We start from the raw sequence: 25,154 nt of genomic DNA on the forward strand, positions 1-25,154 counted from the left end.
AAGATGCAGTGCTTAACATCAACATAACTGTAACAAACTGAGAGACTGAAAGCCAAGGCTGAAACAGAGAGGGAGTTTTAGCTTATGAAAAATATTTTCCCTAATTACTTGTCAGAATGAACAGTTAATAAATGATGTGAGTTATGTTGGAAGGAATGAATAGATACTCTTTCATATGGAAAGAAGCCAGAGTACATTATCTTTTTTTTTTTTTAATTGGAGTATAATTGCTTTACAATGTTGTGTTAGTTTCTGCTGTAAAATGAAGTGAATCGGCTATATGCATACCTATATCCCCTCCTTCTTGGACCTCCTTCCCACCCCTGCCTCCATCCCACCCATCTAGGTCATCACAGAGCACCGAGCTGAGCTCCCCGTGCTATAGAGCAGTTTCCCACTAGCTATCTATTTTACACATGGTAGTGTATTTATGTCAAACCTAATCTCCCAATTCATCCCACCCTCCCCTTCCCCCACTGTGTCCACATGTCTGTTCTCTACGTCTATGTCTCTATAGGTGCCCTGCAAATAGGTTCATCTAATCTGCCTGAAACAATGCAAGCCACCAATCCCACATCAAATAAAAAGAAAATAAAGAAATATTGTATCACTTTCAAGAGAAGCTAGGGAGAGCCTGTAAAATAACTGAGTAGCTCTCTTCTTGCCCTATTTTTAAAATTATCCAGTACTTTAAGACAAATACTGAAATTATAAATGATTCTAAAGCCAAATCTTTTAAACAGAGGTTTCCCTTTAAAATTATTGATTTGAGTCTATTGATCCATAAGAGAAAAGAAAATATTTGTACCTAATACAGAATTTAGGGAATATCTGTTATTCAAAATATTAATTTGTATTTATTAAGTTATATACTTAATTTATTAAGTTATATATTAAGTTGTATAATATTATATACATTGCATTACATAGCAGAAAAGTGTACGACCATAATAATTAAACTTAGCAAAAGCTTCATTTATAAACTCAGTAAAAGATATTTCTTGATTTTGCTCTATAACATGTTAAGAAGGTGTCCATCAGACCTAATGCAAAGATTTTCATATCATAGAGTTTTGAGTTCTAAAAATATTTAAAACTGATAAATTCAAACAACTCACCCCAAACTTCTAAGTTTCTGAGCAAATGTACCGAAAATATTCTTCTCTATTTATATGCAAATTCATTTGTGTATTTGCAACACAGAATTCTTGTCACATAAATTATTTTTGAATACTTTTGGCATGCAACCCAGAATATCTGAAAATCATCAATAATTGAAAATCAAACAGAATTCAATCAAATTGAAAAAGAAAGCTTAACAATTCCTTCACATAAGTTTTGCTTAAAAACAATTCACTTATCCAGTATTTGTAAAACCAACTCATGTGTTTAGCCATAAGTGAAAGGTCTTCTCTAATTGTTTCCTGTGATTGTTCTGTCCTCATGGAAAGAATGAAGAAATTTCGAGGCTATGTACAGTCTCTTTGCATGCTATGCCATAGCTTTTGTTATAAAAAAATTGTAAATTAATAACAGCCACAAAAATTCCATTACCTTTTCTGTCATGTTTCCAAATAACTTCAGTTTATATAACAAACTCATTAATTCATCCTGATTATCTACCAAATTATCATGTTAAAATCTCAGGACTGTGATTTTGAGGGTCTCATCAGAGGAAAAGACTGTTGCCTCTAATTTCCCCAAGACTATGGCTTCTAATTACCAAACATTCTATTACATGAAGTCATATCTTACCTAATATAAGTAACTCTTAATTTTACTGTACTTTCTAATAGCTTATCATTGAAGAACTTCTAAGAAAAGTTCAAAGGGAAAGATTCTGAAAAATCTAAGAATGTTTTTTATTATATTTTCCTATTTGATGTATTAATAAGCATTTGCAATATGTTTTTTTCTGATTTGATGTTATCCTAATTTATACTAATATAAAAATGTGGCACCATATTTTTATAAAATTTCCAGGAGAGGGGAATGCATTTTTTAATGAAAAAGATTCATTTTCCTGAGCTCCTCTTATTAATAACTTTAAAAAAAGAGCGAGTAAAGACATGAATAATTTTATGCGGGAAGAAAGGATGGATACCTGTCAAATGTTCAGTCAAGTAGCTCGAAATAGGCCCTTTATTTTAGCTCTTTCCTGTAAATCCCTTACTGATGATAATAAACTTCTCTGATGATGCCTACAAATTATATCAATCTTTTCATCCTCTCCCATTAATAACCCCAGTTCTGTTCTCTAGGTTCTCTAATTCCTTCTCTCTCAAACCTGTTCTCTGTCTTCTCCACCATTTATTTCTAACCTGATATTTGTTGATGTCTTCGCTTCAGGCACCTCTCTAAAATCACCGCTGACTATGTTCTCCAATCCCCAGCCCTCTTCTGATTCCTTGAGCCCCCTTACCACATACCTCCTCCAAAATCATTTTCAAAACTCTCTTCTCCTAGAAAAACTATCCTGAGCTCTGAATACATTCACAGTAATCTCTGTAACAGAGGATGCTTACAATATTCTGCTCTCATCAAGTGGATGGTCTTAATCCTAAATCCATATTGGATCCTGCATAATAGAGGCTATCAGTTATTTTAACAACCAGTCTCTGTAGTATAGCTGCCTTGTCACTTTAGTCAATCTCAAATTAACTGCTTCTCAGCACTATTCACAGTAGCCAACACATGGAAGCAACCTAAATGTCCATAGACAGAGGAATGGATAAAGAAGATGTGGTATTATATACAAAGGAATACTACTCAGCCATAAAAAAGAATGAAATAATGGCATTTGTGCAACATGGATATAACTAGAGATTATCATACTCAGTGAAGTAAGTCAGAAAGAGAAAGACAAATACCATATGATTTCACTTATATGTGGAATCTAAAATATGACACAAATGAACTTATCTATGAAACAGAAACAGACTCACAGAGATACAGAACAGACTTGCAGTTGCTAAGGGAGGGTGTTGGGGGAGGGATGGACTGGGAGGTTGGGATTAGCAGATGCAAACTATTATATATAGAGAGAATGGATAAACAATAAGGTCCCACTGTATAGCACAGGGAAATATATTCAGTATCCTATGGTAAACCATATGGAAAAGAATATAAAAAAAAAAGAATGTATATATATGTGTAACAATCACTTTGCTGAAAAGTAGAAATTAACACAACATTGTAAATAAATTATAGTTCAATAATAAATAAATAAAATTAACTGCTTCTGTGTATATTCAGTTTTTCCTAATGTGTCCATGAGATTCCAAAACATCTGAATAAAAACGAAAATGTCTGATCTGCTGCCTGATGGTCTGAATAGTTCCCAAGATTTAAACCATGTTGGTCCATATAGTTGTGATCTTTCTCCCGAATCTGTACAGTTTCTGCAAGGCAGAAACTCCTGATTCTCCTTTGTCCTTGCATGCAATCATTACATTATAGCTCCTTGGCCTCCTAAACAAACCTGCTGATCTGTCCTCTTCTCACTGATGGACACTTGCAATGTGACTGAGCAGATTCTCAGCCTTTCTTACCTGAACAATTTAAGTCATCTTTTTGGTATTCCTATTTCTAGTTGCACCCAATTGCACCTATCTTCAGACTGACCTGTTAAAAACCTAATCAGGGCTTCCCTGGTGGCGCAGTGGTTGAGAGTCCGCCTGCCGATGCAGGGGACACGGGTTCGTGCCCCGGTCCGGGAGGATCCCACATGCCACGGAGCGGCTGGGCCCGTGAGCCATGGCCACTGAACCTGCCTGTCCGGAGCCTGTGCTCCACAACGGGAGAGGCCACAGGAGTAAGAGGCCCACATACGGAAAAAAAAAAAAAAAAATCTAATCAAAACACACCGATGCTCAAGATGTCACCAATACTTTCCCACATCTACCAAGAACTCAAGATTGTTCCTCCACAACAGAGCCCCTCTCCTCCTAGGCAGTCTCATCTCCCTCATCCCCTGCTATTTTGCATTTTAGGTTTTAGAAATACTTATTTAATCTCAACCTTCTTGCCAATATTGTCAACACTCTAGCCATCTTGTTCTTTTGCTAATCCACTTGGCAAATCATTATTCTTAAATCAATTATGCTCCTAGACCTAGTCTACTTAAAGCTGTTATTTTAAAAATATAACGGAACCCAGGGCCACTGCACTTGATTTAAGAACTTGTCCTGTACAAGGGCACCAGCTGAGAGTGGGGCTGAACTTTCCTACACTAAGCAGAGGGGGTACCTTTTTCTAATTCACACATGGGCTGGGTAAGGCACTGTAAATTGGTGTCATCATAAATTTAAGGTCTATAGTCTCAGCTGCGCTGTGTACCACTCAGCTTTTTTCTGGGTCGTTTGGGATTTTTTTTTTTCTTTTCTTATATTTTGACCTCAGCTTCTTCTCCTGTTCTAAACAACAGCCTTCCACAAAGTTAGCACTCACTAACCCTTTTCCCAGAACCTCCCTCACTGTGTCCAACAGATAACTGAGATTCCTTTTCTCCAAGGAAAATTATGATTACTGGGAAAATTAAATTTTTTCTAGACCTATTCTTATCCCCTTTCCTTCATTCTAAAGAAAAATAATGTCTTTTCCCTTTTTAAGAGTAAATTTCCCTCTGTACTCTGAATCCCAGCAGCTCTTGTCTTCTCAGGGATCCCATTTCATTAACTATCCCCTGTATGCTATGTATTCATCCTTTTTCTTTTTTACTGGTTCTCTCATCCTAACATAAAGCAGAATACTTCCCATCATTAAAAAGATAATAATAACTATCATGTAGTAGACTGTAAAAATGTCCACATTTTTCTACTCTTTTCATAAGAAAGGCAAAGTCCTTTTCCTCATTCACCCTTTAACCTCACCTAGCCATATGACTTGTTTTGACCAGTGGGATGTTAGCAAATGTGATACAAGACACAGTGGCTTGAAAAGCACTTGTGCATTGGGGCTTACTGGCTTGCTGAGTGCAGAGCATCACCACAATGTAAATGAGCCCAGGCTAGTCCACTGGAAGATGCCAGACCACATCTCAGCTAACCAACCACCAGACAGCTAACCAGCCAGCAGCTGACCCAGCAGCCAATTGCAGACCCGTAAGTGAACCACAGCAAAGATCAGCCAAGCCTGACCCAGAGCTGCAGAACCACGCAGCTGAACACAGCCAAATTGTTGACCTGCAGATTTTTGAGCTAAATAGATGGTTGCTGTTTGAAAACACAATTTTGGTACTGTTTGTTAAGCAACAAAATCTAACTGATAAAAACACATGCACACACATGCACCAAGATCTGTGGTGCCTGTAAATGCCCTAGTTACAGGTCTATGTAGATTTCTTCTCAGTCACACCTTTCCCTACCATCACTGTGTTGATTTACTTACTTATTCTGGCCAACACACCCTAAAATGACTTCTCAAACAGCCGCCCCCACACAGACTGCCTTAATCCCCTCCTCTTAAATGTAGATGGAGACTGTGACTTGATTCTAGCTAATAGAACCTGGGAAAGGTGAAGGGATTTTGCAAATATATTTAAGGTTCCTAATCAGGTGACTTTAACTTAATCAAATAAGAGATCCTCCTGAGTAGGCATGCCCTAATGCAATAGGGAAGAACAAATCTGACTCCATATTGGATGTGTTTCTTTTACTTTAACCTGTGTATCTATTGCTTTAGCTACAAGTTAAGAATGTTGCCTATAGCCTGAAATATGCAGGATAGCGCATTCTCAAGGCTCTAACCTTTAAAGGTGTAACACTTTTCCATTCATATAGAGATAAAAAGTTGCAGAACAGAGTAACATCCGTCTTGAAGGTTTATAGGAACATTGTGACCAGACCTACAGACCTATGTGGACAGCTGCAAAAACAAAGGATTCCAACACCAAGAAGTTTGCAACAACTAACTAAACCACCTCCCCTTTTTAGATAAAAGAAGACTGAATTCCAACTCAGGGAAGCTGGTTCCTTGGGGCACTAGTCTGCCATCTTCTTGGTCTGCTAGCTTTCCAAATAAAGTCACTATTCCTGGCCCCAACAACTCATCTCTCAATTTATTAGCCTGACATGCAGTGAACAGTACGAGCTCAGACTTGGCAACACTAATAAAATGAGCCCTTTAAAAGAGGGTCAGAAAGCTGGAGATCAAGGTAGCAGCTTTAAGAAGCAAGCTGCCATGAATTCTACAGCCTCGAGGAAATGAATTCTGCCAATAACATGGGGGAACTTAGAGGCAGACCCTTCCCTTAGGAGAGTTTCCAGGTGAGATGAACTTGACATCTTGATTTCAAACTTGTGAGACCCAGCTCAGCTGTGCCCAGGCCTCTGATCTAAAAAACCCTGGAGAAAATAAATAGGTGTTTTTTTTAAGCCACTAAATATATGGTAATCTGTTATGCAGCAATAGAAAAGTAATATACTTCCCCTGACTTCTTAACAGATTTTACCCCCAGCTCTTCTGCAGAAACTGTTATCACCAATATCTACAATGGTTTATTTTTTCCTAAGCCCCTCAGGCACTTGAATCCCTTATCTCTTCTGATTTCTCTACAGAATCTGACTTGCAATCTCTTCCTCCTTTTCAAAACTGTTTTATCTGTGGCCTCTATATCATCTCTCTCTCCTAGTGTATTTCCTAGTATATTTGATGAGCCCTTATCATACTCCTCTTTTCCACCCTCTTCTTGTGTGTCAGTACTTCCCTGGCTGTCCTCACTGTCTGGAATGCCTGGGCCCTGTTCGTCAGCCAAGAGCACTTTTACTCATCTTTCACATTTCAGCTCAGACAATGTGAACCCTTCCTGGTGATCCAGGATGATCTAGGTGTCCTCCCTCTAGACGCCCCACTGTTCCTTGAACCTGTCACCTTTCATTGGCATCATTTTCAGGTGCAATTGTTTTCCAAGCTCCTTGAAGGCAGGTACTAAGTTCTTTTAAAGTTTACTCTCCTAGTGTCTAATGTCTGGCATGTTACCTTCATGCAGGAATGAGGAAATAAAGTGTCAAATGGGTGTAGGAACAGAAAGCCAGAGAGGAGGGTGTGGTGTCACATCCTGACACCTCCCTCCACAGTGGCATCATCACCTCCCTCCACAGTTGGCCCCTCTTATTCTGCTCCAGACTCTGGGCATGAGGGTGGAGAGACTGATGGCTCTTAGATCCACAGGTCTGTCTTTTCCTCATCAGCAAGACAAATATTTGAGTTCTGATACCAAAAGTCGGGAGTCCCTCCTTTTAAAAGTCTTCCTCACCCTTCTGCTGAAATTGTCAAAGCAACTTGATTTTCCATAAATGCACTTCCTCTGCCCCTCGGGCTATTGGTACAATTGATCTCAATCAGAAGAAGCAACCAACGACCAGCGAGGCATCACAGGGATTCTGCCAGCATCAGAGCAGAGCCAGGGTCCCCCACTGAGTCAGAGGAACTCTCCTTGGTGTGTCCAGTGTCACTCACCATGGACGGTGACAACGTAGGTTAAGTGGGTGGAATAGGATGGAATCATATACTCACCCTAAACAAGAAAGGAAATGGGGAGTTGGCAATGGGAAGAGCGCTAGAGAAAGGTTTTTAAAGCAATAAAATCAGTTGGTCAGGGGTATGTATATCAATTAAAAGAATGAGGGCCTCTACATTTTTTTTTTTTTTTTTTTTTTTTGCGGTACGCGGGCCTCTCACTGCTGTGGCCTCTCCCGCTGCGGAGCAACAGGCTCCGGACGCGCAGGCTCAGCGGCCACGGCCCACGGGCCCAGCCGCTCCGCGGCACGTGGGATCCTCCCGGACCAGGGCACGAACCCATGTCCCCTGCACCGGCAGGCGGACTCCCAACCACTGCGCCACCAGGGAAGCCCCCTCTACATTTTTAATCATCTCAACTGCCTCAAGGCAATTATACGATCAAGTGGGCCCAGCCAGAATCTGCGATACTACTTGGATGACCTCCCACCTGCTATGCAAGGCAGACTCCTGTTTTGTTTTCTTTGCTGCTGGGCCCCATGTAGCTCTGCTCTGCCTACAGTTAGGAAGTCATCCTGCTGATGGGCATGTACAAATGACTTCCTTGCATTTTAATAGAAACATGCCATTTTTCAGGAACCTGTGTCTCCAAGCTAGTCTTCTCAGCAGTTAGAGTAGCAGAAGACTAGCAGTTAGCAGAACTAACATGGAAGTTTAACCTCCCAGCTTTTTTCAAAGTCTTAAACCTCTAAATCCCTAGGCCCAAAGCTATGGACAATGTGTTTTAACAGGCAACATACAAAACAACAGCCAAGCTATGAGGCTGGAGTCCTAGGCTGTCTTCCCTCCTCTAATATAATTTTTCTCTGCTGTAAATTAAGAGAGTTATGTAATGATGTCTGTTCCCTATTTATATGGCAGTGTCATGGGAAAAGGAGGATCATTCATTCATTCATTCATCAGATACTCTCTTAGTACCTATAGGGTCTCAGGCATTGGAGTTAGGTGATGCAGACAGAAGGCGAGAAGATTTTTTGTCATCACAGGGCTCACAAATCTACTGGTGTAAGAGAGACATATAAAAGCTACTCTGATACAATGTGCTGGTATGAATAGGGTATTTCACTATAGAACAAAGGCCCACGACTATAAAAAAGGTTTCTATGTCTGATGCCCTGTCCAAATAATTTGTTGCAATCTCTTTTCCATGGATCCCTAAAATCTAGGTTCTTAATTAATATGAGTGCCAATGTCCAAATTTCCCAGAATTTTTTGTACTAGCCTCCTCTATTTGGCCACCACTAGTTCTACTGATCTTATTTTTTGTGTCCTTTCTTCCGTTCTGACATCCAAGCTATGTTTGAACGAATATATAAAATGTTTCCCTCCTCCCATGTTCCTTACCCTGTGCCCCCAAACATGCTGCCATTTCCAACTTTTTAAATACACCGAATCATTCCTGAGAACACTTATGGGCCAGGAACTCTTCTAGGCCATATATTTAATCGCATTTAATCTTCCCAAGGAAGGTTGATAGCATCACCCCATTCTACAAATGAGGACACTAAAGTTTATGACCTCAAGTAACTGCCCAGAGGAGTGTGACCATAAGTTGCCAGTCTCATTTTTGCTTTTTCATACCATCTCTCTACTGTGTGATCTCCCTTTCACTACTTATCCATTCCTCAACTTGATTTCTGCCCCATCACCCCACTCACATTGTTCCCATCAAGGTCACCAAATGACCTCCTAAGTCCTATATTTAATGGACTTTGAAGGCCCTACTTTATTTGGCTTTGTTTTGTATTTTATTTTGACTTGTATTAAATTTATAATATTTTCTATTGTGTTATATATTATTTTCATAAATCATGTTATAGAATAATATTTTAGTAGAAGGTGCCAGGCTGCTCTTCTGGAGCAGAGCTGGTCACATGCTGGACAACCCCATCCCCTCTCCCAGAGGAGGAGCCCAGAGGAGGTGTGTGTCCAAGCAGGTAATGGGACCAGACTCTGGGCTCTAACCTGGGAGAGCAGAAGGGCTCCCAAATTGAGACAGCGGCCAGGTCAGACCCCGCATCCCTAGCCCCATCCCTACACATCTGGTTCTAATAATAATCATGCAGGAGAGGGTCCCCTCCCTTCCTTGCAGAGGACACACCTCCCTGCAGGGACCCCTAGTGCTTCACCTCCAACTCTATCAGCAAAAGGCCTTTTGATCCTTCCCTTCCCTTTGATCTTGGCCTCTTGATCTCCTAGCTTCTAATCTTCTCTAAATCAAGCAGCAGCATATATTAACCTGGCTGTCCCACTTGGCAGAATTACTTGCTGCAGGACAGTAAGAAAATCTGTCGTCAAGGCAGCTAGAAAATATGAAAGTACAATATTGGAGAGGAAAGCTGCATTCTCCAGGAGGTCTCCCAGCATAAAACAGGGAGAACCATATGATTCCTATGTGATAATTCCATGTTCATTCTCAAAACATGTCATGCCACCCGAATGTTCTTTCACGGTTGGTATTTTGTATCCCAGAATGGATATGATTGATAACAGATTCATTTGAGTTTTAGAAAGAAAACATTACTGAGCTATGTTTAAATTATTGATTAATTAATTAATGTTTATATAGTTTATGTATTTGGCCTCATTTATAAACTACTTTTTATTCGAAAGTCTCTTTAGCTTTCCCTGCATGAAACCCCTCTCTCCAACTTCTTTGGTCCCCTCTCAGCCTCCTTCTTTGGCTTCTCATCTTTCACTGGCCCTTTATACTTGACTGCGTCCTGTGTTGTATCTTGTATCTTCCTGTTTTGCATTATTTCCATGAGTAAACAGCTCCATTCTCATAGCTTCAGCTCATATAGGAAATACTTCCAGTCTCCCATCTCCCTCTTATGTCCAGATTCATATTTCCAGCTTCTTTCTTGATAGCATTGCATTCTGCCACCAGGCATCTCAAACTCAACATTAGATATGTCATCTCTTCTTATCCCTTCCCAAGACCTGTTATTCTTTCCTCAGTTAATGCCAACATTCATTCAATTTCCTTGGTTATAAATTTCATTCATCACTGATTTTTTTTTCCATATGTGGTCAATGAACAAATCCAGTTCATTCTACCCCCACAAAGTCCCTCTTTTTATTCCCACAGACACTGTCTTAGCTCCAGGCTTTATTGTAGGTCTTTCAGACAAATCATTCTGTTTTTATACGTGTATATTCACCTCTCTTTTAAGTCTAATACTATCCCTAGGAAAGTCAATTCTTAGCCATCTACACCAACATTCAAGACATTAACATTCAAAAACATTACTCTTTTCTTTCTGAATTTTATTTGAAAGGCTTTTGATTCAACTGCTTATATTATACAGTCTTTTTAATTTTGACTTACACTTTAAAATTTTAAATTCTTTAATGATTTTTAACATAACGTACTTTTGCTTAAACATGCCACCTCAGCAAAAGTATTTGGAACACAAAATACACTCAACCCAATATTTACACTGACTTTGTTCAAGATAATATAGTAACCACTATAGAGAAAAAAGTGTTTAATAAAAATGGGCTTAACATGGACCTTACCTCTAAAAACTTTACAGTCTGTTAAGTGAGATAAGGCATGAACCTAAATAGTTATAATACATGCTGGGATAGGATAATTGTTATAGAAGATGTACAGAAAAAGCTACCAGAATTATATTGAGGGAGAGTTTGCTTTCACTGAAGGAACCAAAGCAGGCTTCATGAAGGAGTCAATATCTGAGCAAGGACTTCAAAGATGCGAATTTTTAAATATTTATGCTTTTCATACACCTTACTGAACCTCATGTATATGCAAGACACTCTACTAAGTGCTAGAGGTACAGAAATGTACAAGGGACAGAACTTGACTTCAAATAGTTCTCAGTCTAGTGAGGAAGAAAGATAAAATCCACCATTATAATCAGGTGAAAAGGAGTTATATTGGAGATTTTCTAAAAAGACTACAAACTACAAGGAAAATGACAAAGATATAGGAGAGAAACTAACTCGTCTTCAAAGGGAATGTCTCTAGGAAAAGGTACTGCTTGGGCTGAGCTTAGAACATCAAGTAGCTGTGGCCACATGTAGATGGGCTGAGAAGAGAGAAGAATCACACACAGAGTAATCAAGGACCAGGGATGCAAAGGTATGACGTGTATACTTCGATGACAGTTCAGGAGAGCTGAAGAATAGAAGTACCAATGTGGATAGAAAACGATATCTAGGCTAGGTTATAGAAAGGTTAAAGGTCAGACTAGGAGCTAAGTAAATTTTTTTTAGGAATAGCTTCATAAATTATTCCTGACTAACTGATAGTGATAATATATAGACAATTCTATACACGGATTCATTTTTACCAGGTGGACCAGAAATAATTAACTACATTTCTGATTGAAAAGCTGATGTTGTTGGCATCAGGTAATCCAATTATGGGATAATCTTTGGGCTTTTTACACTAAGCTTCGACTACTGACTGTACTAACTTCTCAGAGTGACTTCTTCAATGCTCTGGCCATTTCTGTTTAGCTTACATTTAACAGTCATCTCATTTTCACTTTTCTTTTTTTTAATGTTTATTTCATGATGACCTACTCTTCATCACTCAAATGGATTACTATAGGAAATGGAATCCGGAACAATGGTTATTCCCAAACATTTCAGGACCCAGTTTTCCTCCATCTGCAGTAATCATAATGCTCATCCACCACTAATGAATTAGGCTGAGCTTTGCCTTTTCATTTGGAGCTTTGATACCATGAGCTATAACCTACTTCTAACTAACTGATTTTGGCAAAAAGATCCCAAATGTGTGTTTTGTCTCTGGTTTGCCCTCTATATATTTGGTCACATGAAAACAAAATAAATGACCAACTCAGCAGAAGAAATCTATCAGTTGGGGAAAAGAGTAAATTGAAAATCCAAACATTGCTTCATTAAGAATACTTTTCTTTATTTATATTTGGTATCACCATGTCTTCAAAGGCCATGTTAAACTACACTCCACACACTATGGAAACTTCCACATTGCCAACTTGCTTATTTCATCATCTTTCCTAAGGCAAGAAAGAAATGTTTAAGCCTACCACCACTTACTGAGAATATGTTTAATTATATGATTAGAATATTCCCAATAACTAGCTAAGAATAAATTTCAAGAAGAAATAAATGTTTTAATCCAATAGACCTGGGTGGTGCTACCCCAGTGAGAGTCTTCTATCACCAAAAGACAGCATGAGGATACTGGATGCTTGAGAGTGACATAAATACATCATCAGGAAGTCCAGTGAAGGCTGCATAAATAAAGATAAGGTGGCACCAAAGATAAGATGCCTAAGCTACAGTTTTGCATAGGTCCTAGTAGTACCAAAAGGCCAACTCAACAATAAAAATGTTCTCCCAACTACTTTGGTATGCTTGCAAGTGCCTGGTCTAGCAGTTTCTAAATAGAACATCTTGGTACTGACTCATCCTCATTGTCACAGGGAGCTCTGCACCCATTATTTACTCCCAAAGCCAAGCCAGTCTCTGCATTCCTAACATTCTACGCCTTGTCAAAGTCATCTGATAGCTTCATGACAACAAATAGCCAGTCATCCTATTTTTTTCCCTTCAAACTCCCACCCTCTTCACCCCCTTTCTTTCCTGCCGTCACAGCTATGAGTCTTCTCCTACTGTATCAAACCCTTGACACCTTAAAGGAACTATTCAATCTTGCTGCTAAGCTTTGGGGTGGGATCTTCTCCCCAATTCTCTGAGGCCAGCCCTGCTTCTGGTGGTTTCCAGGAATACAGTCAATATTTCCCTGAAGTCACACAGGAGGAAATGATTTTCCTTACACACTCTTAATTCCTAGTGTATTCTTTTACTACTCTTTTACTAGTTTAAAAGTAAAGTGTCTGCATCCAGTTGATGTCTTTTTGCTGGATCTTTCTCATCTCTGAAATGTGCTTCTTCATGCACCCAGCCCACCAAGAACTCTCTCCTAAGAAATTCCCTGTACTGACCTTCTCCAAGAATTTTCAGAAGGAAGGGTTAATATTCCCCCAAATCCACTCCAGCTAAGTGTTTTACATATTCTCTTCAGCCAGTTCACAGCATAATTGTATATAATCCTTTTCATCTTATGAAATTTATTTCTTTTGAATTTATTATCTATATTTACACTGTGATGGTTTATGATCTTGGGATTTTCATTTTTTAATATCTCTTTCCTTGAGAGTCTTGTACACCTTGCTGCCTTGAATAAATAGAAAGGTCTTTGCAGACAAAGGGTATGAAACTTTTTTTTTTTTTTTAATGACAAGGAGAAAAACCTACCGGCCCATGTTTTTGCTGAGGAGCCATCCCATGAGGCATTTCAGGATGTGACAGAACCTGGACGTCTGCCCCCCGAGTTTTGGGGCGTACCACATCAGAGACCAGACTGGAAGAGATTGCTAGAGACGTGGGCCGAGCAGCTGTGGTGCCCATCCCTCCTGGGGGGCCTTGTTCACCTTGTCTGCTTGGAGCTTCATCTTCCCCCTCAGAGTCCACAATAAAGACATATTCAGCTTTGAAGAGGTCACTTTGCTGCATTCCTTGAGGTTCGTTTGCTTTAAATCCCCTTCCTTGGGAAGCCTTGTCCTTGACCTCTAAAGGATAAGTCAATGTTCCTCGGTCTCTCTCCCGTTGGCTCCCAACATTCAAGGTCAAGTACTCATTGGAATCAGACTGCAATAAATGTAGAGACATAAAAGCGTTGATGTGGCTTTGGTAAATGCTTTTTTGCATGTACTCTTTCTTAAAACCTTAATCTGCTTATAACCCCCAAGGACAAAAGTTTTACGAATATATCTAAAAATCAGGTTGGCATAGGAGAGATTTGGGTTGAAGCTAATGGTTTACTTTTACTAACCCACTTGTTTGTCCTGGTCCAAGCCCAAACAATTTAGGGCTCAGGATCAAAGTCAGCAAAACCTGTTTTCAAATAAATCCTGATATGACTTTTTAAAAAGAGAGGAAGAGAGCAATGTTTTCCATAAAGACATTCACAAAACAAATGGGGATGTGTCATGGGTTTAGTTAATGGTCAAGCAAAACTTGTGGCTGTGTAGATACCATTGCCATCTGTATCCTTATCTTTGGAGGCTTCAGAGATCTGCAACCAAGATTGATTCATACATCTATAGTCCCACACTAATAGCACCTAATCACAAAGGATCCCATGAATATATTATGTGTACTTGAGTACTGTTAGGGAGAAATTTCCCAGAAGTGCTTTATGTGGCATTCAGAATTTCTCTGAAATAATTTGGTCCCAACAGTCTTTGAAATAAGATGACATTGTAAGTCCCAGGTTATATATTACTTCTTGCTAGATAAGATGTTTTCATATAGACAACGAGAATCAGATAATTTTATCTCCTACAAGTTGGCTCAAAAATACCACAAAGTTCCCCCAGTCACATTTTATTTATAATAAGATAGTATTAAAATACATTTTAAAGAGAAAAATTTTTTACCCAAAATGTCACTACTTAACACAAGTCATTTTTAGGTTTTTGTCTGTTTTAATTTCTTTTTCAGTCTTGGTGTCTCTTTAGATATGTACAATCAGGGTATAAATACAACTTTATAATCTATTGTATCACTTAATATTGTAAGATTAACATGTTCCATGAAATTACATAACCATTATAATTATAACTTTGTCAAGGTGATGTATTATCATATGCTTAGCTTTTCTCTAATTGTTAGATATTAGGCTCCTTTTATTTTTCTCTAATTATTTTCCTATATAACACTTTTTTTTCCTCTGTACTATTTCTCTGGGATGCATTTCCAAGAGTTTAAACATTAAAGGGTTATACACAGTTGTATGACTGTGGATAAGGGTTTTCCACCAAAATTGTACAAATTCACAAAACTAGCAGCAAAGTGTGAGCCTGCCAACATATCCACAATTGCCCCAAATTCAGATATTACACTTTTTTAATGTTGCTAATCTGTTACACGTAAAATAACACCTTGCTGTTTTATCTAGTATTCTTTAAAGATAAATTTAAACTTTGTAAATATTTTGTTTTTATTATTTTAAGATACATTTGGGAGGGGAGGTGTCAGGAGGCCGAATATATCACGTGAACAGCAAACAAAAGGATATCAAATCAAAAGGGTTGAGAATAATGTATTGGAGAGAACCTGAAATTTGATAACACTGAAGTTCCTATTACATAGTTATATTTTTAGCCAATCTTAGATTTCCCAGTTATCTCACTTTAAGCAGAGAAAATAAACAACCATACAAATTTGCAAGTCATTATGATGGATAATTTAATGTTAACTGCTTGATATAAAAAATAGTAAAAAATAATCCTACCCTATTTACAGTTTCTGGAGTCTTATCACTTGGTTCCTCAGGAATTTTAACAATGAATTTAGAGGTGTCACCCAACTGGGACTGGGTTGGTAGTCTTCTGACAGTGGGGACAAATGTGAAGATCAGAGGTTTGGCTTCAGAATCACCAGAAGAGACCTATGAGACACGTAATAAATTAGACTTTCAGTCTTATCAAAGGTTTATTTTGACTTTACTCTCTACATATTATATTTATCTCATTTATTTTGATAAATTGCCTATTGTCCTATGATCATGTGTATGGTTGGCAAAGAGAACATCTATTAAAATATTCATAGTTTATCTGACCCTTTTTTTGTGAAAATATTTATCGGAGAAAGAAATACAACCCAAGGAAGATCCTACTGTAGGACATGGCAACAGAAGAGCAGCTTGGCAAGTTGAGCTGCTGGAATGTTGCAAGTTAACATGGATAAAAGTTAATTTCAAAACAGACCAGATGCTGTGTTTGTGATGACCCCACAGAGGTCAAGGACTTTTATCCATTTAACTCTGGGTTAGCAGGTTCAGTGTGACTCATAATCACCAAGCATGTGTGAAACTTCTGACATATATCATGAATGAGAATGCTAAAATGTGAATTGAAAATTGAAAGTTTACTTTTCTTGCTGCCAGGATACCAATGCCTCTTCTCGAGGATATACCTTCTCTTTCATTCATTCTTTATTCATTCAAAAACCATTTTGTTAAGCATTTGCTGTGTGACAGGTACTCAGGAGCTAGAGATATAACAGCAAATAAGAAACAGCCAATAGACCAGTCACAAGTCGGAAAAGCATACGCACAGAATAGGAAGGGAAAAGCGATAAGGGATGCCTACCCAGTCTGGGAAGCTCCATAAAACGCAGCACCTGGAATTTAAGTCCTAGTAAAGAGAAAGATAAGGGTCTTCCAGGCTGAGGAAACCAGCTGAGTGAAGGCATGGAAAACAGCACTGGGTGAGAATCAAGCTTGAGTCCTGTCCTTTTGACACTGAGAACCATGTGCTGTAGATTGGGAATGAGATCGTCTCATTAGCATGTCAGATAGGTAATGCTGGTTTTATAAGACCCAAGGCTAGTGATCAGGACAGAAAGCCAAGAGTAATAGACGGAAGACTAAATGGAAAGGCAGAAAGAGAAGATGGTGCTGGAGATTTCTCTTTTGAGACGTTTGGGTGAGAAGGAGGAAGAGAGATGGAGAGTAGTTAGAAAGGAAAGTCCAGTCAAAGAGGTGCCCTTGTTGGTCTGTAACAGGATAGACGTGAAGACGTCTGTAGACTCGGGGAAGGAACCAGTAGGAAGGAAAGTGGAGCAAAGTCCTGGAGGAAGCAGGCAGTGAAAGCTCAAGTAACAACAGAAAGAACATGGCCTCTTCTGAGAATGGAGAAAATTAACGGAGATACAGAAAAGCTCTGACTGTGAGGCAGTGAGAGAAGCTGGAAGGTGAGGGGACTCATTTGGTACGTAATCCATGTTCACGATGCGATCAGCCCCATCTAGTCAGAGGGAAACTGCCACACTGCCACCTCCATGCCTCTGTCACAAGAAATGCAATAGCCCCGGCAGGAACCCCCAGGCTCCTCTCCCTTCAGGTCGTGCCACCCTTGTGTGTCGTATCTCAACATGCCCTTTAAACACGATCACATCAGCTGCATGAGAAACCCAGCCATCCCTGTGTCTCTGTGTGCAATGCACACCCCTAGTTTTGTTCCCTTCTTGTACCTGTAACCGAGAAGGACCCTATGAGGCCTTCCCAGAATAGATCCCCACCCATGTCCTTCACCTGCTTTTTGCCTGTAGAAAAACTTTAGTGAAAGAATAAATTTAATCAGGGAAGTGAGAAAAGGCAGAAAGAAAGGAAAACAGTCAAGCAAGACAAAATAATAATACTTTAGCCATTAAACAAAGTCAAGGGCATTTAGTTCTTCCTCAAGGACTATAGATAATATTCTGAGCCATGTCCTTTGAGCTGTTTTGCAGCTACTGAAACCCTCACCTGGTGGAGGAAGTTAACTGTTTGCTGCCCATAAGCACATAGACCCCATACTCGTTGGAACCAGGCTGATGATGCTGACTCCCAGTTACCTCACCACCAACCAATCAGAAGAATGTCCATGAGCTGACCACACCCTGTTCCTTGAACACTACCCCCTCCAGGGCGGGACACACAGTTTTGCAGGCATTAGCCAACTGTGGCCCCCTTTGCCTTGCAAAGCAATAAAAGCTAGTCTTTTCTACTTCACCCAAAACTCTGTCTCTGAGTTTCTATTCAGTACTGGTGAACAGAGACTGAGTTTCAGCAACATACCATGATCCAACTCTTGGAAACTTTTCACCATACACTTTCTGGAATTCAGGCAGTTGTCACACATCCCTCCACATCCTTAACCTCTTCTCTACATGTTCTGACTCTAACTAAACATGGTTCCTGCTGAAGGACTCTGCTTCCCAAGAAGCTCTCTGTTTCCTCTCACACTGGGTGACCCACCAGAAGTAGGCTAGGTATCCTCTGTGCACTCTTTTCTGCTTCCAGACCATTCTTCTTCCCTCTTACCTACAAACTTCCAGGTTTGAAGCTCCTGCCGTCCACAAGTCTACACCATTCACTACCTCTTCTTGTTACAGCCATCTGCCCACCCCCAAGTCAAACCCTTCTTTCTTTGAAGATTTACTTCTGGGGTTAATTCCACTCCTTCTAACACCGCACTTTTTATAATACCCAATATGCTATCCCATGGGTAATTTTTCTAATAGCGTATTTCACTACCTCTACTCTTCCTTGCCCTTCACATCCTTAGCAACAACCAGTAGCCACAACACCACCATAATTTCAGGGTTTTTTCCTTCTCTGATCAACACTTCTTTTCTTTCCACACCATCTCTTCAATTCTGGACTCCAACATTTCTGGGAAACCACCAAAATGAAAGTCTACTGATCCTTCCAACATTAAGTTTTCCCAGACTTCTTTTTTTTTGGCCAGGCTTAATGACCGAGTTGACCACAACTCCTCCTGTGCATGCCCTTCAAATACCTTACCTTCTTTCACATCACCATCCACTTCGGGTAAATCATAGTGGTCACTCAGTCTACCACCTACCTACTCTCCTCCTGCACCACAAGGGTAAATGTGGTCACAGAAAAAAATCACATGACCCCGCTTGCTAGTTTCACTTCAAATTTATGACCCTGAGCCTCAATCTGGCACTTTAATTCTTCTCTGTAATCATACTATACAGTTCCAGAGCCCATTTACTCTCCCACTCGCTAGAAAACTCACACCTTCTCCTCTTTCTTCAAACCCCTACATCTTCTTCCTCATTCTCACTCTGAGCTGACAACTTTGTTTCCCACTTCACTGAGATAGTTGAAGCAATCCGAAGAGAACTTCCAAAACCCTCATCACCACATCGAGTCACCCACCTACATCTTTGTCCTTTTACATAGCCATCAGTCCTGCTACTACACTCCTACTTAAACCAAACCTCACTTGAATACGTTGCCTTCTACTTACTTTCATTTACTCAACAAGATCTTATTAAATGCCTACCAGATGCTAGGCTCTATTCTAGGGGTTGACGACACACAGTGAACAAAACCCTGTACCTATTCTGGTGGGAGGGAGACAGGAAACCAAATAAATATGCAATAAAATAGGATTTTCAATTGTGATAAGTGCTGTGAAGACTAGTATAATAACCCATAGGAGAGAAAATGATAGGTAAAACTTGGGTTGGCTGGAATCTAAAGGAAAAACTTAGAATTTGCTGAAAAATTAGATGTGCGATATAAGAGGCAGACAAGAGTCAACACAAGTACAAAATTTTTGACCTGAATAACTGAATGAAATAAGATATTCTTCACTGAAACAGGGAAAACAAGAGGTGAAGCTGGTTTGAAAATAAAGATCAAATATGATATGACAAATATATATCCAAGTGGAAATGTGGGGATGAGAGAAAAGTTCAGAGGAAAGTCTGTCCTGGAGATAAAATTATTATAGTTGTTGACCTCTACATGGTATTGAAAACCATGAGACCAGATGAGATCATCAGGGGAGTCAGCACAAATAAGAAAAGAAGAGGTCCAATGTTGAACCATCCAGCTCTACCATTAAGTGGTCCAGTAGCTGAGGAAGAAGTAGCAAAGGTGACACAGGATTTTAAGAGAAATGGAAAATCCTGGAACACCACTGATGTAGGATGATGCAGTGAGAAAGAAGCCTGACTATAAATAAGTAAAAGGATTGACAGACTATTGTGAGGGCCCAGCCTAAATGTAAATCTGTGAATTTGTAGTAAAAGCAATTTGCTTGGCTTTTTGATAATGTCTCCAGGAATGCTCAACTGCCTATCATAGGAACAGAGAAAGTGAATTGCAGCATTTATAGAACTGATGTTCAGAGGTGGCTCTGGCAGAAGAATGTTGTGAGTGTCAGGAAACTGAGGGTACTGTTGGGAGAAGAGCAAAGGGTCAACCATGAAGTTCAACGTGGACAGGGAAGAAGAGGGACTTCAGACTAAGGGACTAGTGGTCTCTTTGGTTCAGGAATCAGATTTGAAAGCATGGTGGGTGTTGGGGAGAATGGCCCAGGGTCACAGTATGGGTTATGAGAGCTTAGGATTTAGTAGGGTGATAAGACTAGATGATTATAAGGTCTAGGCTTATAACAGAGTAGGGTTAGGGTTAGGGTTTCTAGAAACAATGTCTATTCCTTAGGGCATAAAAAATACACAGACAAACCCTTCTGAGCCAACTTTCATTTTTCAATATTATTTTCTGCCTTTAAAAATAATTGTCTATTCCCCCATGGCATTCAGGTCGCAATTCCCAGGCTTATCATCCAAAAATAATAAATCAATGCTTTCCTTTGTAGGAAGGGACATTAGATCCCTCATGAGATTCAGGGAACCCACTAGTCTTATCAGTGATACACAATACAACACACTTTCTAGATGGATTATTTTCTAGGAAGCCTTCTTTACATGACTAATCTCATCAATATCTTGATGGGTGGAGAGGGGTTTTAACAAGGAAATCACTGAGGGTAGTTCAGATAATTTATCATAGAATTTCATTTGGGTAGGAAATAAAGATAGTCTTTTAGGAGTCAAAGAAGAGGTGAAAGTGTGACTTTGTCCTCAGGTGCTATAGGCCTGCCCTCATCTCCCCACATGATGACTACAGGTCTATCTTATGTTCTATCCAGATGAAATTTAAATACTGAGGTATGCACTTTAGTATAAGTGCCCTGTGGTTACAAAATACATATAACCATTATTAACAGTAAGTGGCTTTGCCTTCTAAAGCATATACAGTGACCAAGATTTATTTCTCCAAAAATTTACTTCTTTACTTTAGCTTGCTACTAAAGTCTCTAAAATACAAATAGATCATCACTACCGATACATTGTGAACTATTGACTTTTTAAAGGTTAATAGTTACAATTTTAGTGAATAAAATTGAAACAAAGTATGAATAAAAATGGATGCTTCAATGAATGAGGTGTGCTTTTAGAACATATCCTCAAAGGAATTTCTAAACATAACCAAATGTTGACAATGAAAGCAACTGAAAATAAGTAAAACTGTTTCCTTCTTTTTTATTGTTATATTTTCTTACAGGAACATCCATAGCCTGCATAAAATTTCTTCACCAGGTAAGGAGAACAGTTTGTTTTTAATTTTAGTTGAGCCAACATATAATGTCATCAAGAATAACATTAAAAATGGAAAATCCAACAGTACTAAAGACTTTTCATCTTCCTAGTTTACTGTCAGAGAACAAGATCAGGGATAAATTCCTATCCTCAGATTAACCACAAAAAGGGCAATGGTTTGGTATTCACTTTTAAGCTGAGAGTACATTGTTAGCATGAGGCTCTTTTTATCACTTTTACCTAGCATCGTCTTATCCTAACAAGGATGTACAGAATTTTTTGCACAAAATTTAGTTGGAAAAGGATTTGAAATTATACTAGCTACACTATACAACATTTAGATGAAGAGCCCCGTGTTAGCCGGTGGACTGCTGAATCCCTTATTCAGGAAAGAAAAAGAAAAATTTTGCTGTTTACTGCATACCATAGCCCAGTTCCAATGGAGCCCAGAAATGAATTGCTATGGTGATGAAAAATCATTTTCCACACAAAGCAGAACCAGATGCATGTTAATATCATTGCATTGGTTAAATGCCAGTTAACACTTTCCATTGTCAGTGTTGTTTAAAAACGCATTTTAGTTCCTATCCTTGAGAAACTAGTTTAACAATAAAAATTAGAGCTGAAAGGATGAAAATATTTTCCTAAGTATAGTTTCAAGTGCTCGAAACTCTGAGACTGTCACCTTCTCACTGGCCACTCGACTAATAATTTAAGAAACTGTTTTCCCCCTGTGCCATGCAGGCTCACTGCTTCTTTGCTCAGTTTCAGGCTCCAGTGCCTTCCTTTCTTCTATTTCCCTAGAAGTTCTCTTCCTTCTGACGTTGACACCCACACTCACAGATGGCCACTAGCTTCTTGTTGAGAAGAGACATGACAGGGTGTCTCTCAGCATTTACACTGCGCCAAGGACTGTCCTGAGCATCTTCTTTGGTTGCCAGTAAGCAGTTTTGCCTTTATCTGCTCATCCTTTCCACTAACTGCCTATAACATTTCATTTTGATATAGTCAAATTTATCTACACCCGGGCATCTCTCCCTCAAACCCTCTTGCAGTAAACACCAGAGTGCATAGCCTTTCAAAGTTCTCAAAAGCATGAAGGAAAGACTTCCTTTTACCTGGGGTGTGGTCTGAATGCTCCCTGCTAAGATGCACGAGATCATTTGGAAGTAATTGCTCCCGCAGTCCCTCGGAAGCCCCCGGCTTTCTGGAAGCATTGATTCATCCCATAAGGGCGTGAGCAAACCAATGAGTGAGGTGGGAAGGGAGCCACCCCCTGAAACAACACACACACTCACAGGGAAAAAAAGAATTCTAAAAAAGAGGTAACGAGGAATCCTCCCTGAACGAAAGGGTTTTGTCAGCTCCAAAGAGTAGATTTATGTTCAGACAATTTTTAGATTTGGAACTTCAGGAGAGGTCAGATTGACTGCTGAAATGGAGCCAGTAGAAGTAAAAGAAGAATTACCACCTATATGTGTTTCCCCTCTTTTCTTTTTATGCATGTAGTCCAATTAAACATTCTGCAAAAAGAACAGAGAAGCCAGATTGTACAGCAACAAGAAGCTGATCGAAGGACCCGCACAGCTGACAATCCCAGCAATCAGTTGGTCACACTCACTGGGAACATTTAGAGGTACAAATACATGCAAACACTGGGTCTAAATAAAGAATGAGAAAACACACAGTCATCCCTTCAAAAATCAATAGCTTTAATTAGTGGTCCTTGGCATGTACCTAGCGAGCAATGGTACAGGAGTGTCTCTAGTGACTGAAGTTTTGCTATTAACTAAATTTGCTCTGAAATAGAGCTTGGAATCAAATATTTGTCAAAACTAAATTCCATTCCAATGTTCCTGGAAGACAGTGAGTTTCCTGACTATAGACAAACGTCAAAGCTTTACATGTGAAATTGATTGGAGTCTTCAGCTTTCGCACTTCCATTTTCTAAGTGTTGATTTTTCTCCAAATCTGTAATATCTATATTTGTGCTTTGGTGATGAAAGACGTTGTGTCACAAGGGCTGGTTATAGACCAAAGGCTCTGGGAAGGAATGAAGGTTTTATTTTAGGGACCTAGATTATACCTCTTAACATTTTCACCATTATCAGAAGCCTGAATTCTTGGAAACATTACAAGTGAACCAATTGTCAAAAGTGATACTGTTAGCACACTGGGAAAAACTATTCCAAATAACCCAGTACTTTTTGACCTAGTAAATGATCTAAATTTTTTAATGTGAGTGCTGTGTTACATCAGAGAACAAATTATGTGCCTTCCTCTATGCTATGTATATTTATGGATATTCAAGAGACTATAATACCCTCCTGCCCTTAAAGAGCTTACAGTCCAATTGGGAATATAAAACAGGTGTACAAGTACAGAGATGCAAAGCAAAAAAGAAGAGAAAAATTCCCATCCTGCAGTTCTCAAAGTTTATACATAAGACACCTGGAGATCTTAAAATGCAATTTCTTAAATATCCTGTGATAAATCATAATGGAAAAGAATCTGGAAAAGAATGTATTGTTAGGTACATGTATAACTGAATCACTTTGTGTACAGCAGAAATTAACGCAATATTGTAAATCAACTGTAAATCATTTTTCTTAAATGCATAAAATATTTTTTTTTAAATGCAGTTTTTTGTCTTTTGGTTTTTTTGCGGTACGCGGGCCTCTCACTGTTGTGGCCTCTCCCGTTGCGGAGCACAGGCTCCGGACGCGCAGGCTCAGCGGCCATGGCTCACGGGCCCAGCCGCTCCGCGGCATGTGGGATCTTCCCCGACCGGGGCACGAACCCGTGTCCCCTGCATCGGCAGGCGGACTCTCAACCTCTGCGCCACCAGGGAAGACCCTAAATGCAGCTTTTGATTGCGGAGATCTTGGGTGTGGCCTCAGATTCAACATTTCCCACGAGCTCCCGGTGGTACCCAGCTGCTGGTCTGTGACACTCAGAGTAGCAAAGACTTAGAGGAATTTTTGGAGGGTTGTGAGATCATAGTCACCTGGGGTAAGTAATTCAAGGATAAAGTGGCATTTGGACTCACTTAGAAGAGTAGCGGAATAGGACCTCTGAAGGGTGAGATAGAATAGCCCTTATTTCAGGCAGAGAGAAAAGGTCAGGTGAAGGCACCTATCAGAACGGCAGAAAGCAGCAGGGGTAGCCACAGAGCAGGGAACCAGGGAGTCAGATCACCCACTGGCTGTGGGACCTGGGTCCAAGTCGGGGTTACAGGACCTCTCGAAGTCTCAGTCCCCCACCAGCAAAATATGGATCAAAATAGTATTTATTTCACAGGGTTCTCATGAAAATTACAATTAAATTCAGCATGTAAAGCTCTGTGTCAGGCAAATACTTAATAAATGTTACACCTGTGAACACTATTGTTACTCAGTTTGGTAAATAACATACATGAGAATAAAGGCAAATAAGACTAGAAAAGTAGGTTCAGTCTAGATCATGAGATTTTTTTTAATTTACCATTTTAATTATTTTTAAGTGTACAGTTTAGTGAGTAGCATTACATTTACATTGCTGTGCAAACATCACCACTATCAATCCACAGAACTTTTTTTCATTTTGTCAAACTGAAACTTCGTTCCCATTAAACGATAATTCCTCATTCCCTACCCTAA

The 25,154-nt window shown here is 39.4% G+C and overlaps 1 protein-coding gene across 15 annotated transcripts in view; it reads right to left on the minus strand.

Moving 5' to 3' along the window:
* MLIP (muscular LMNA interacting protein) overlaps window positions 1–25,154 on the minus strand; it is a 293,648-nt gene that overhangs the window by 142,912 nt on the left and 125,582 nt on the right. For 10 of the 15 annotated variants that reach the window (XM_049716236.1, XM_049716233.1, XM_049716229.1 and 7 more), the window contains exons 1-3: window positions 22,635–22,769; window positions 15,839–15,994; window positions 13,798–14,190 (exon numbers count right to left, since the gene is read on the minus strand). In XM_049716236.1, coding sequence (XP_049572193.1) covers window positions 13,798–14,190; window positions 15,839–15,994; window positions 22,635–22,733 — 648 coding nt within the window. In that variant the 5' untranslated portion in view covers window positions 22,734–22,769. Of the gene's footprint in view, window positions 1–13,797; window positions 14,191–15,838; window positions 15,995–22,634; window positions 22,781–25,154 lie in introns of those variants that run through there. The other 5 variants (XM_049716240.1, XM_049716228.1, XM_049716234.1 and 2 more) reach the window with 3 other exon arrangements.

Source organism: Orcinus orca, chromosome 10 (genome assembly GCF_937001465.1).
Source record: "Orcinus orca chromosome 10, mOrcOrc1.1, whole genome shotgun sequence".
Lineage (NCBI taxonomy): Eukaryota > Metazoa > Chordata > Mammalia > Artiodactyla > Delphinidae > Orcinus > Orcinus orca.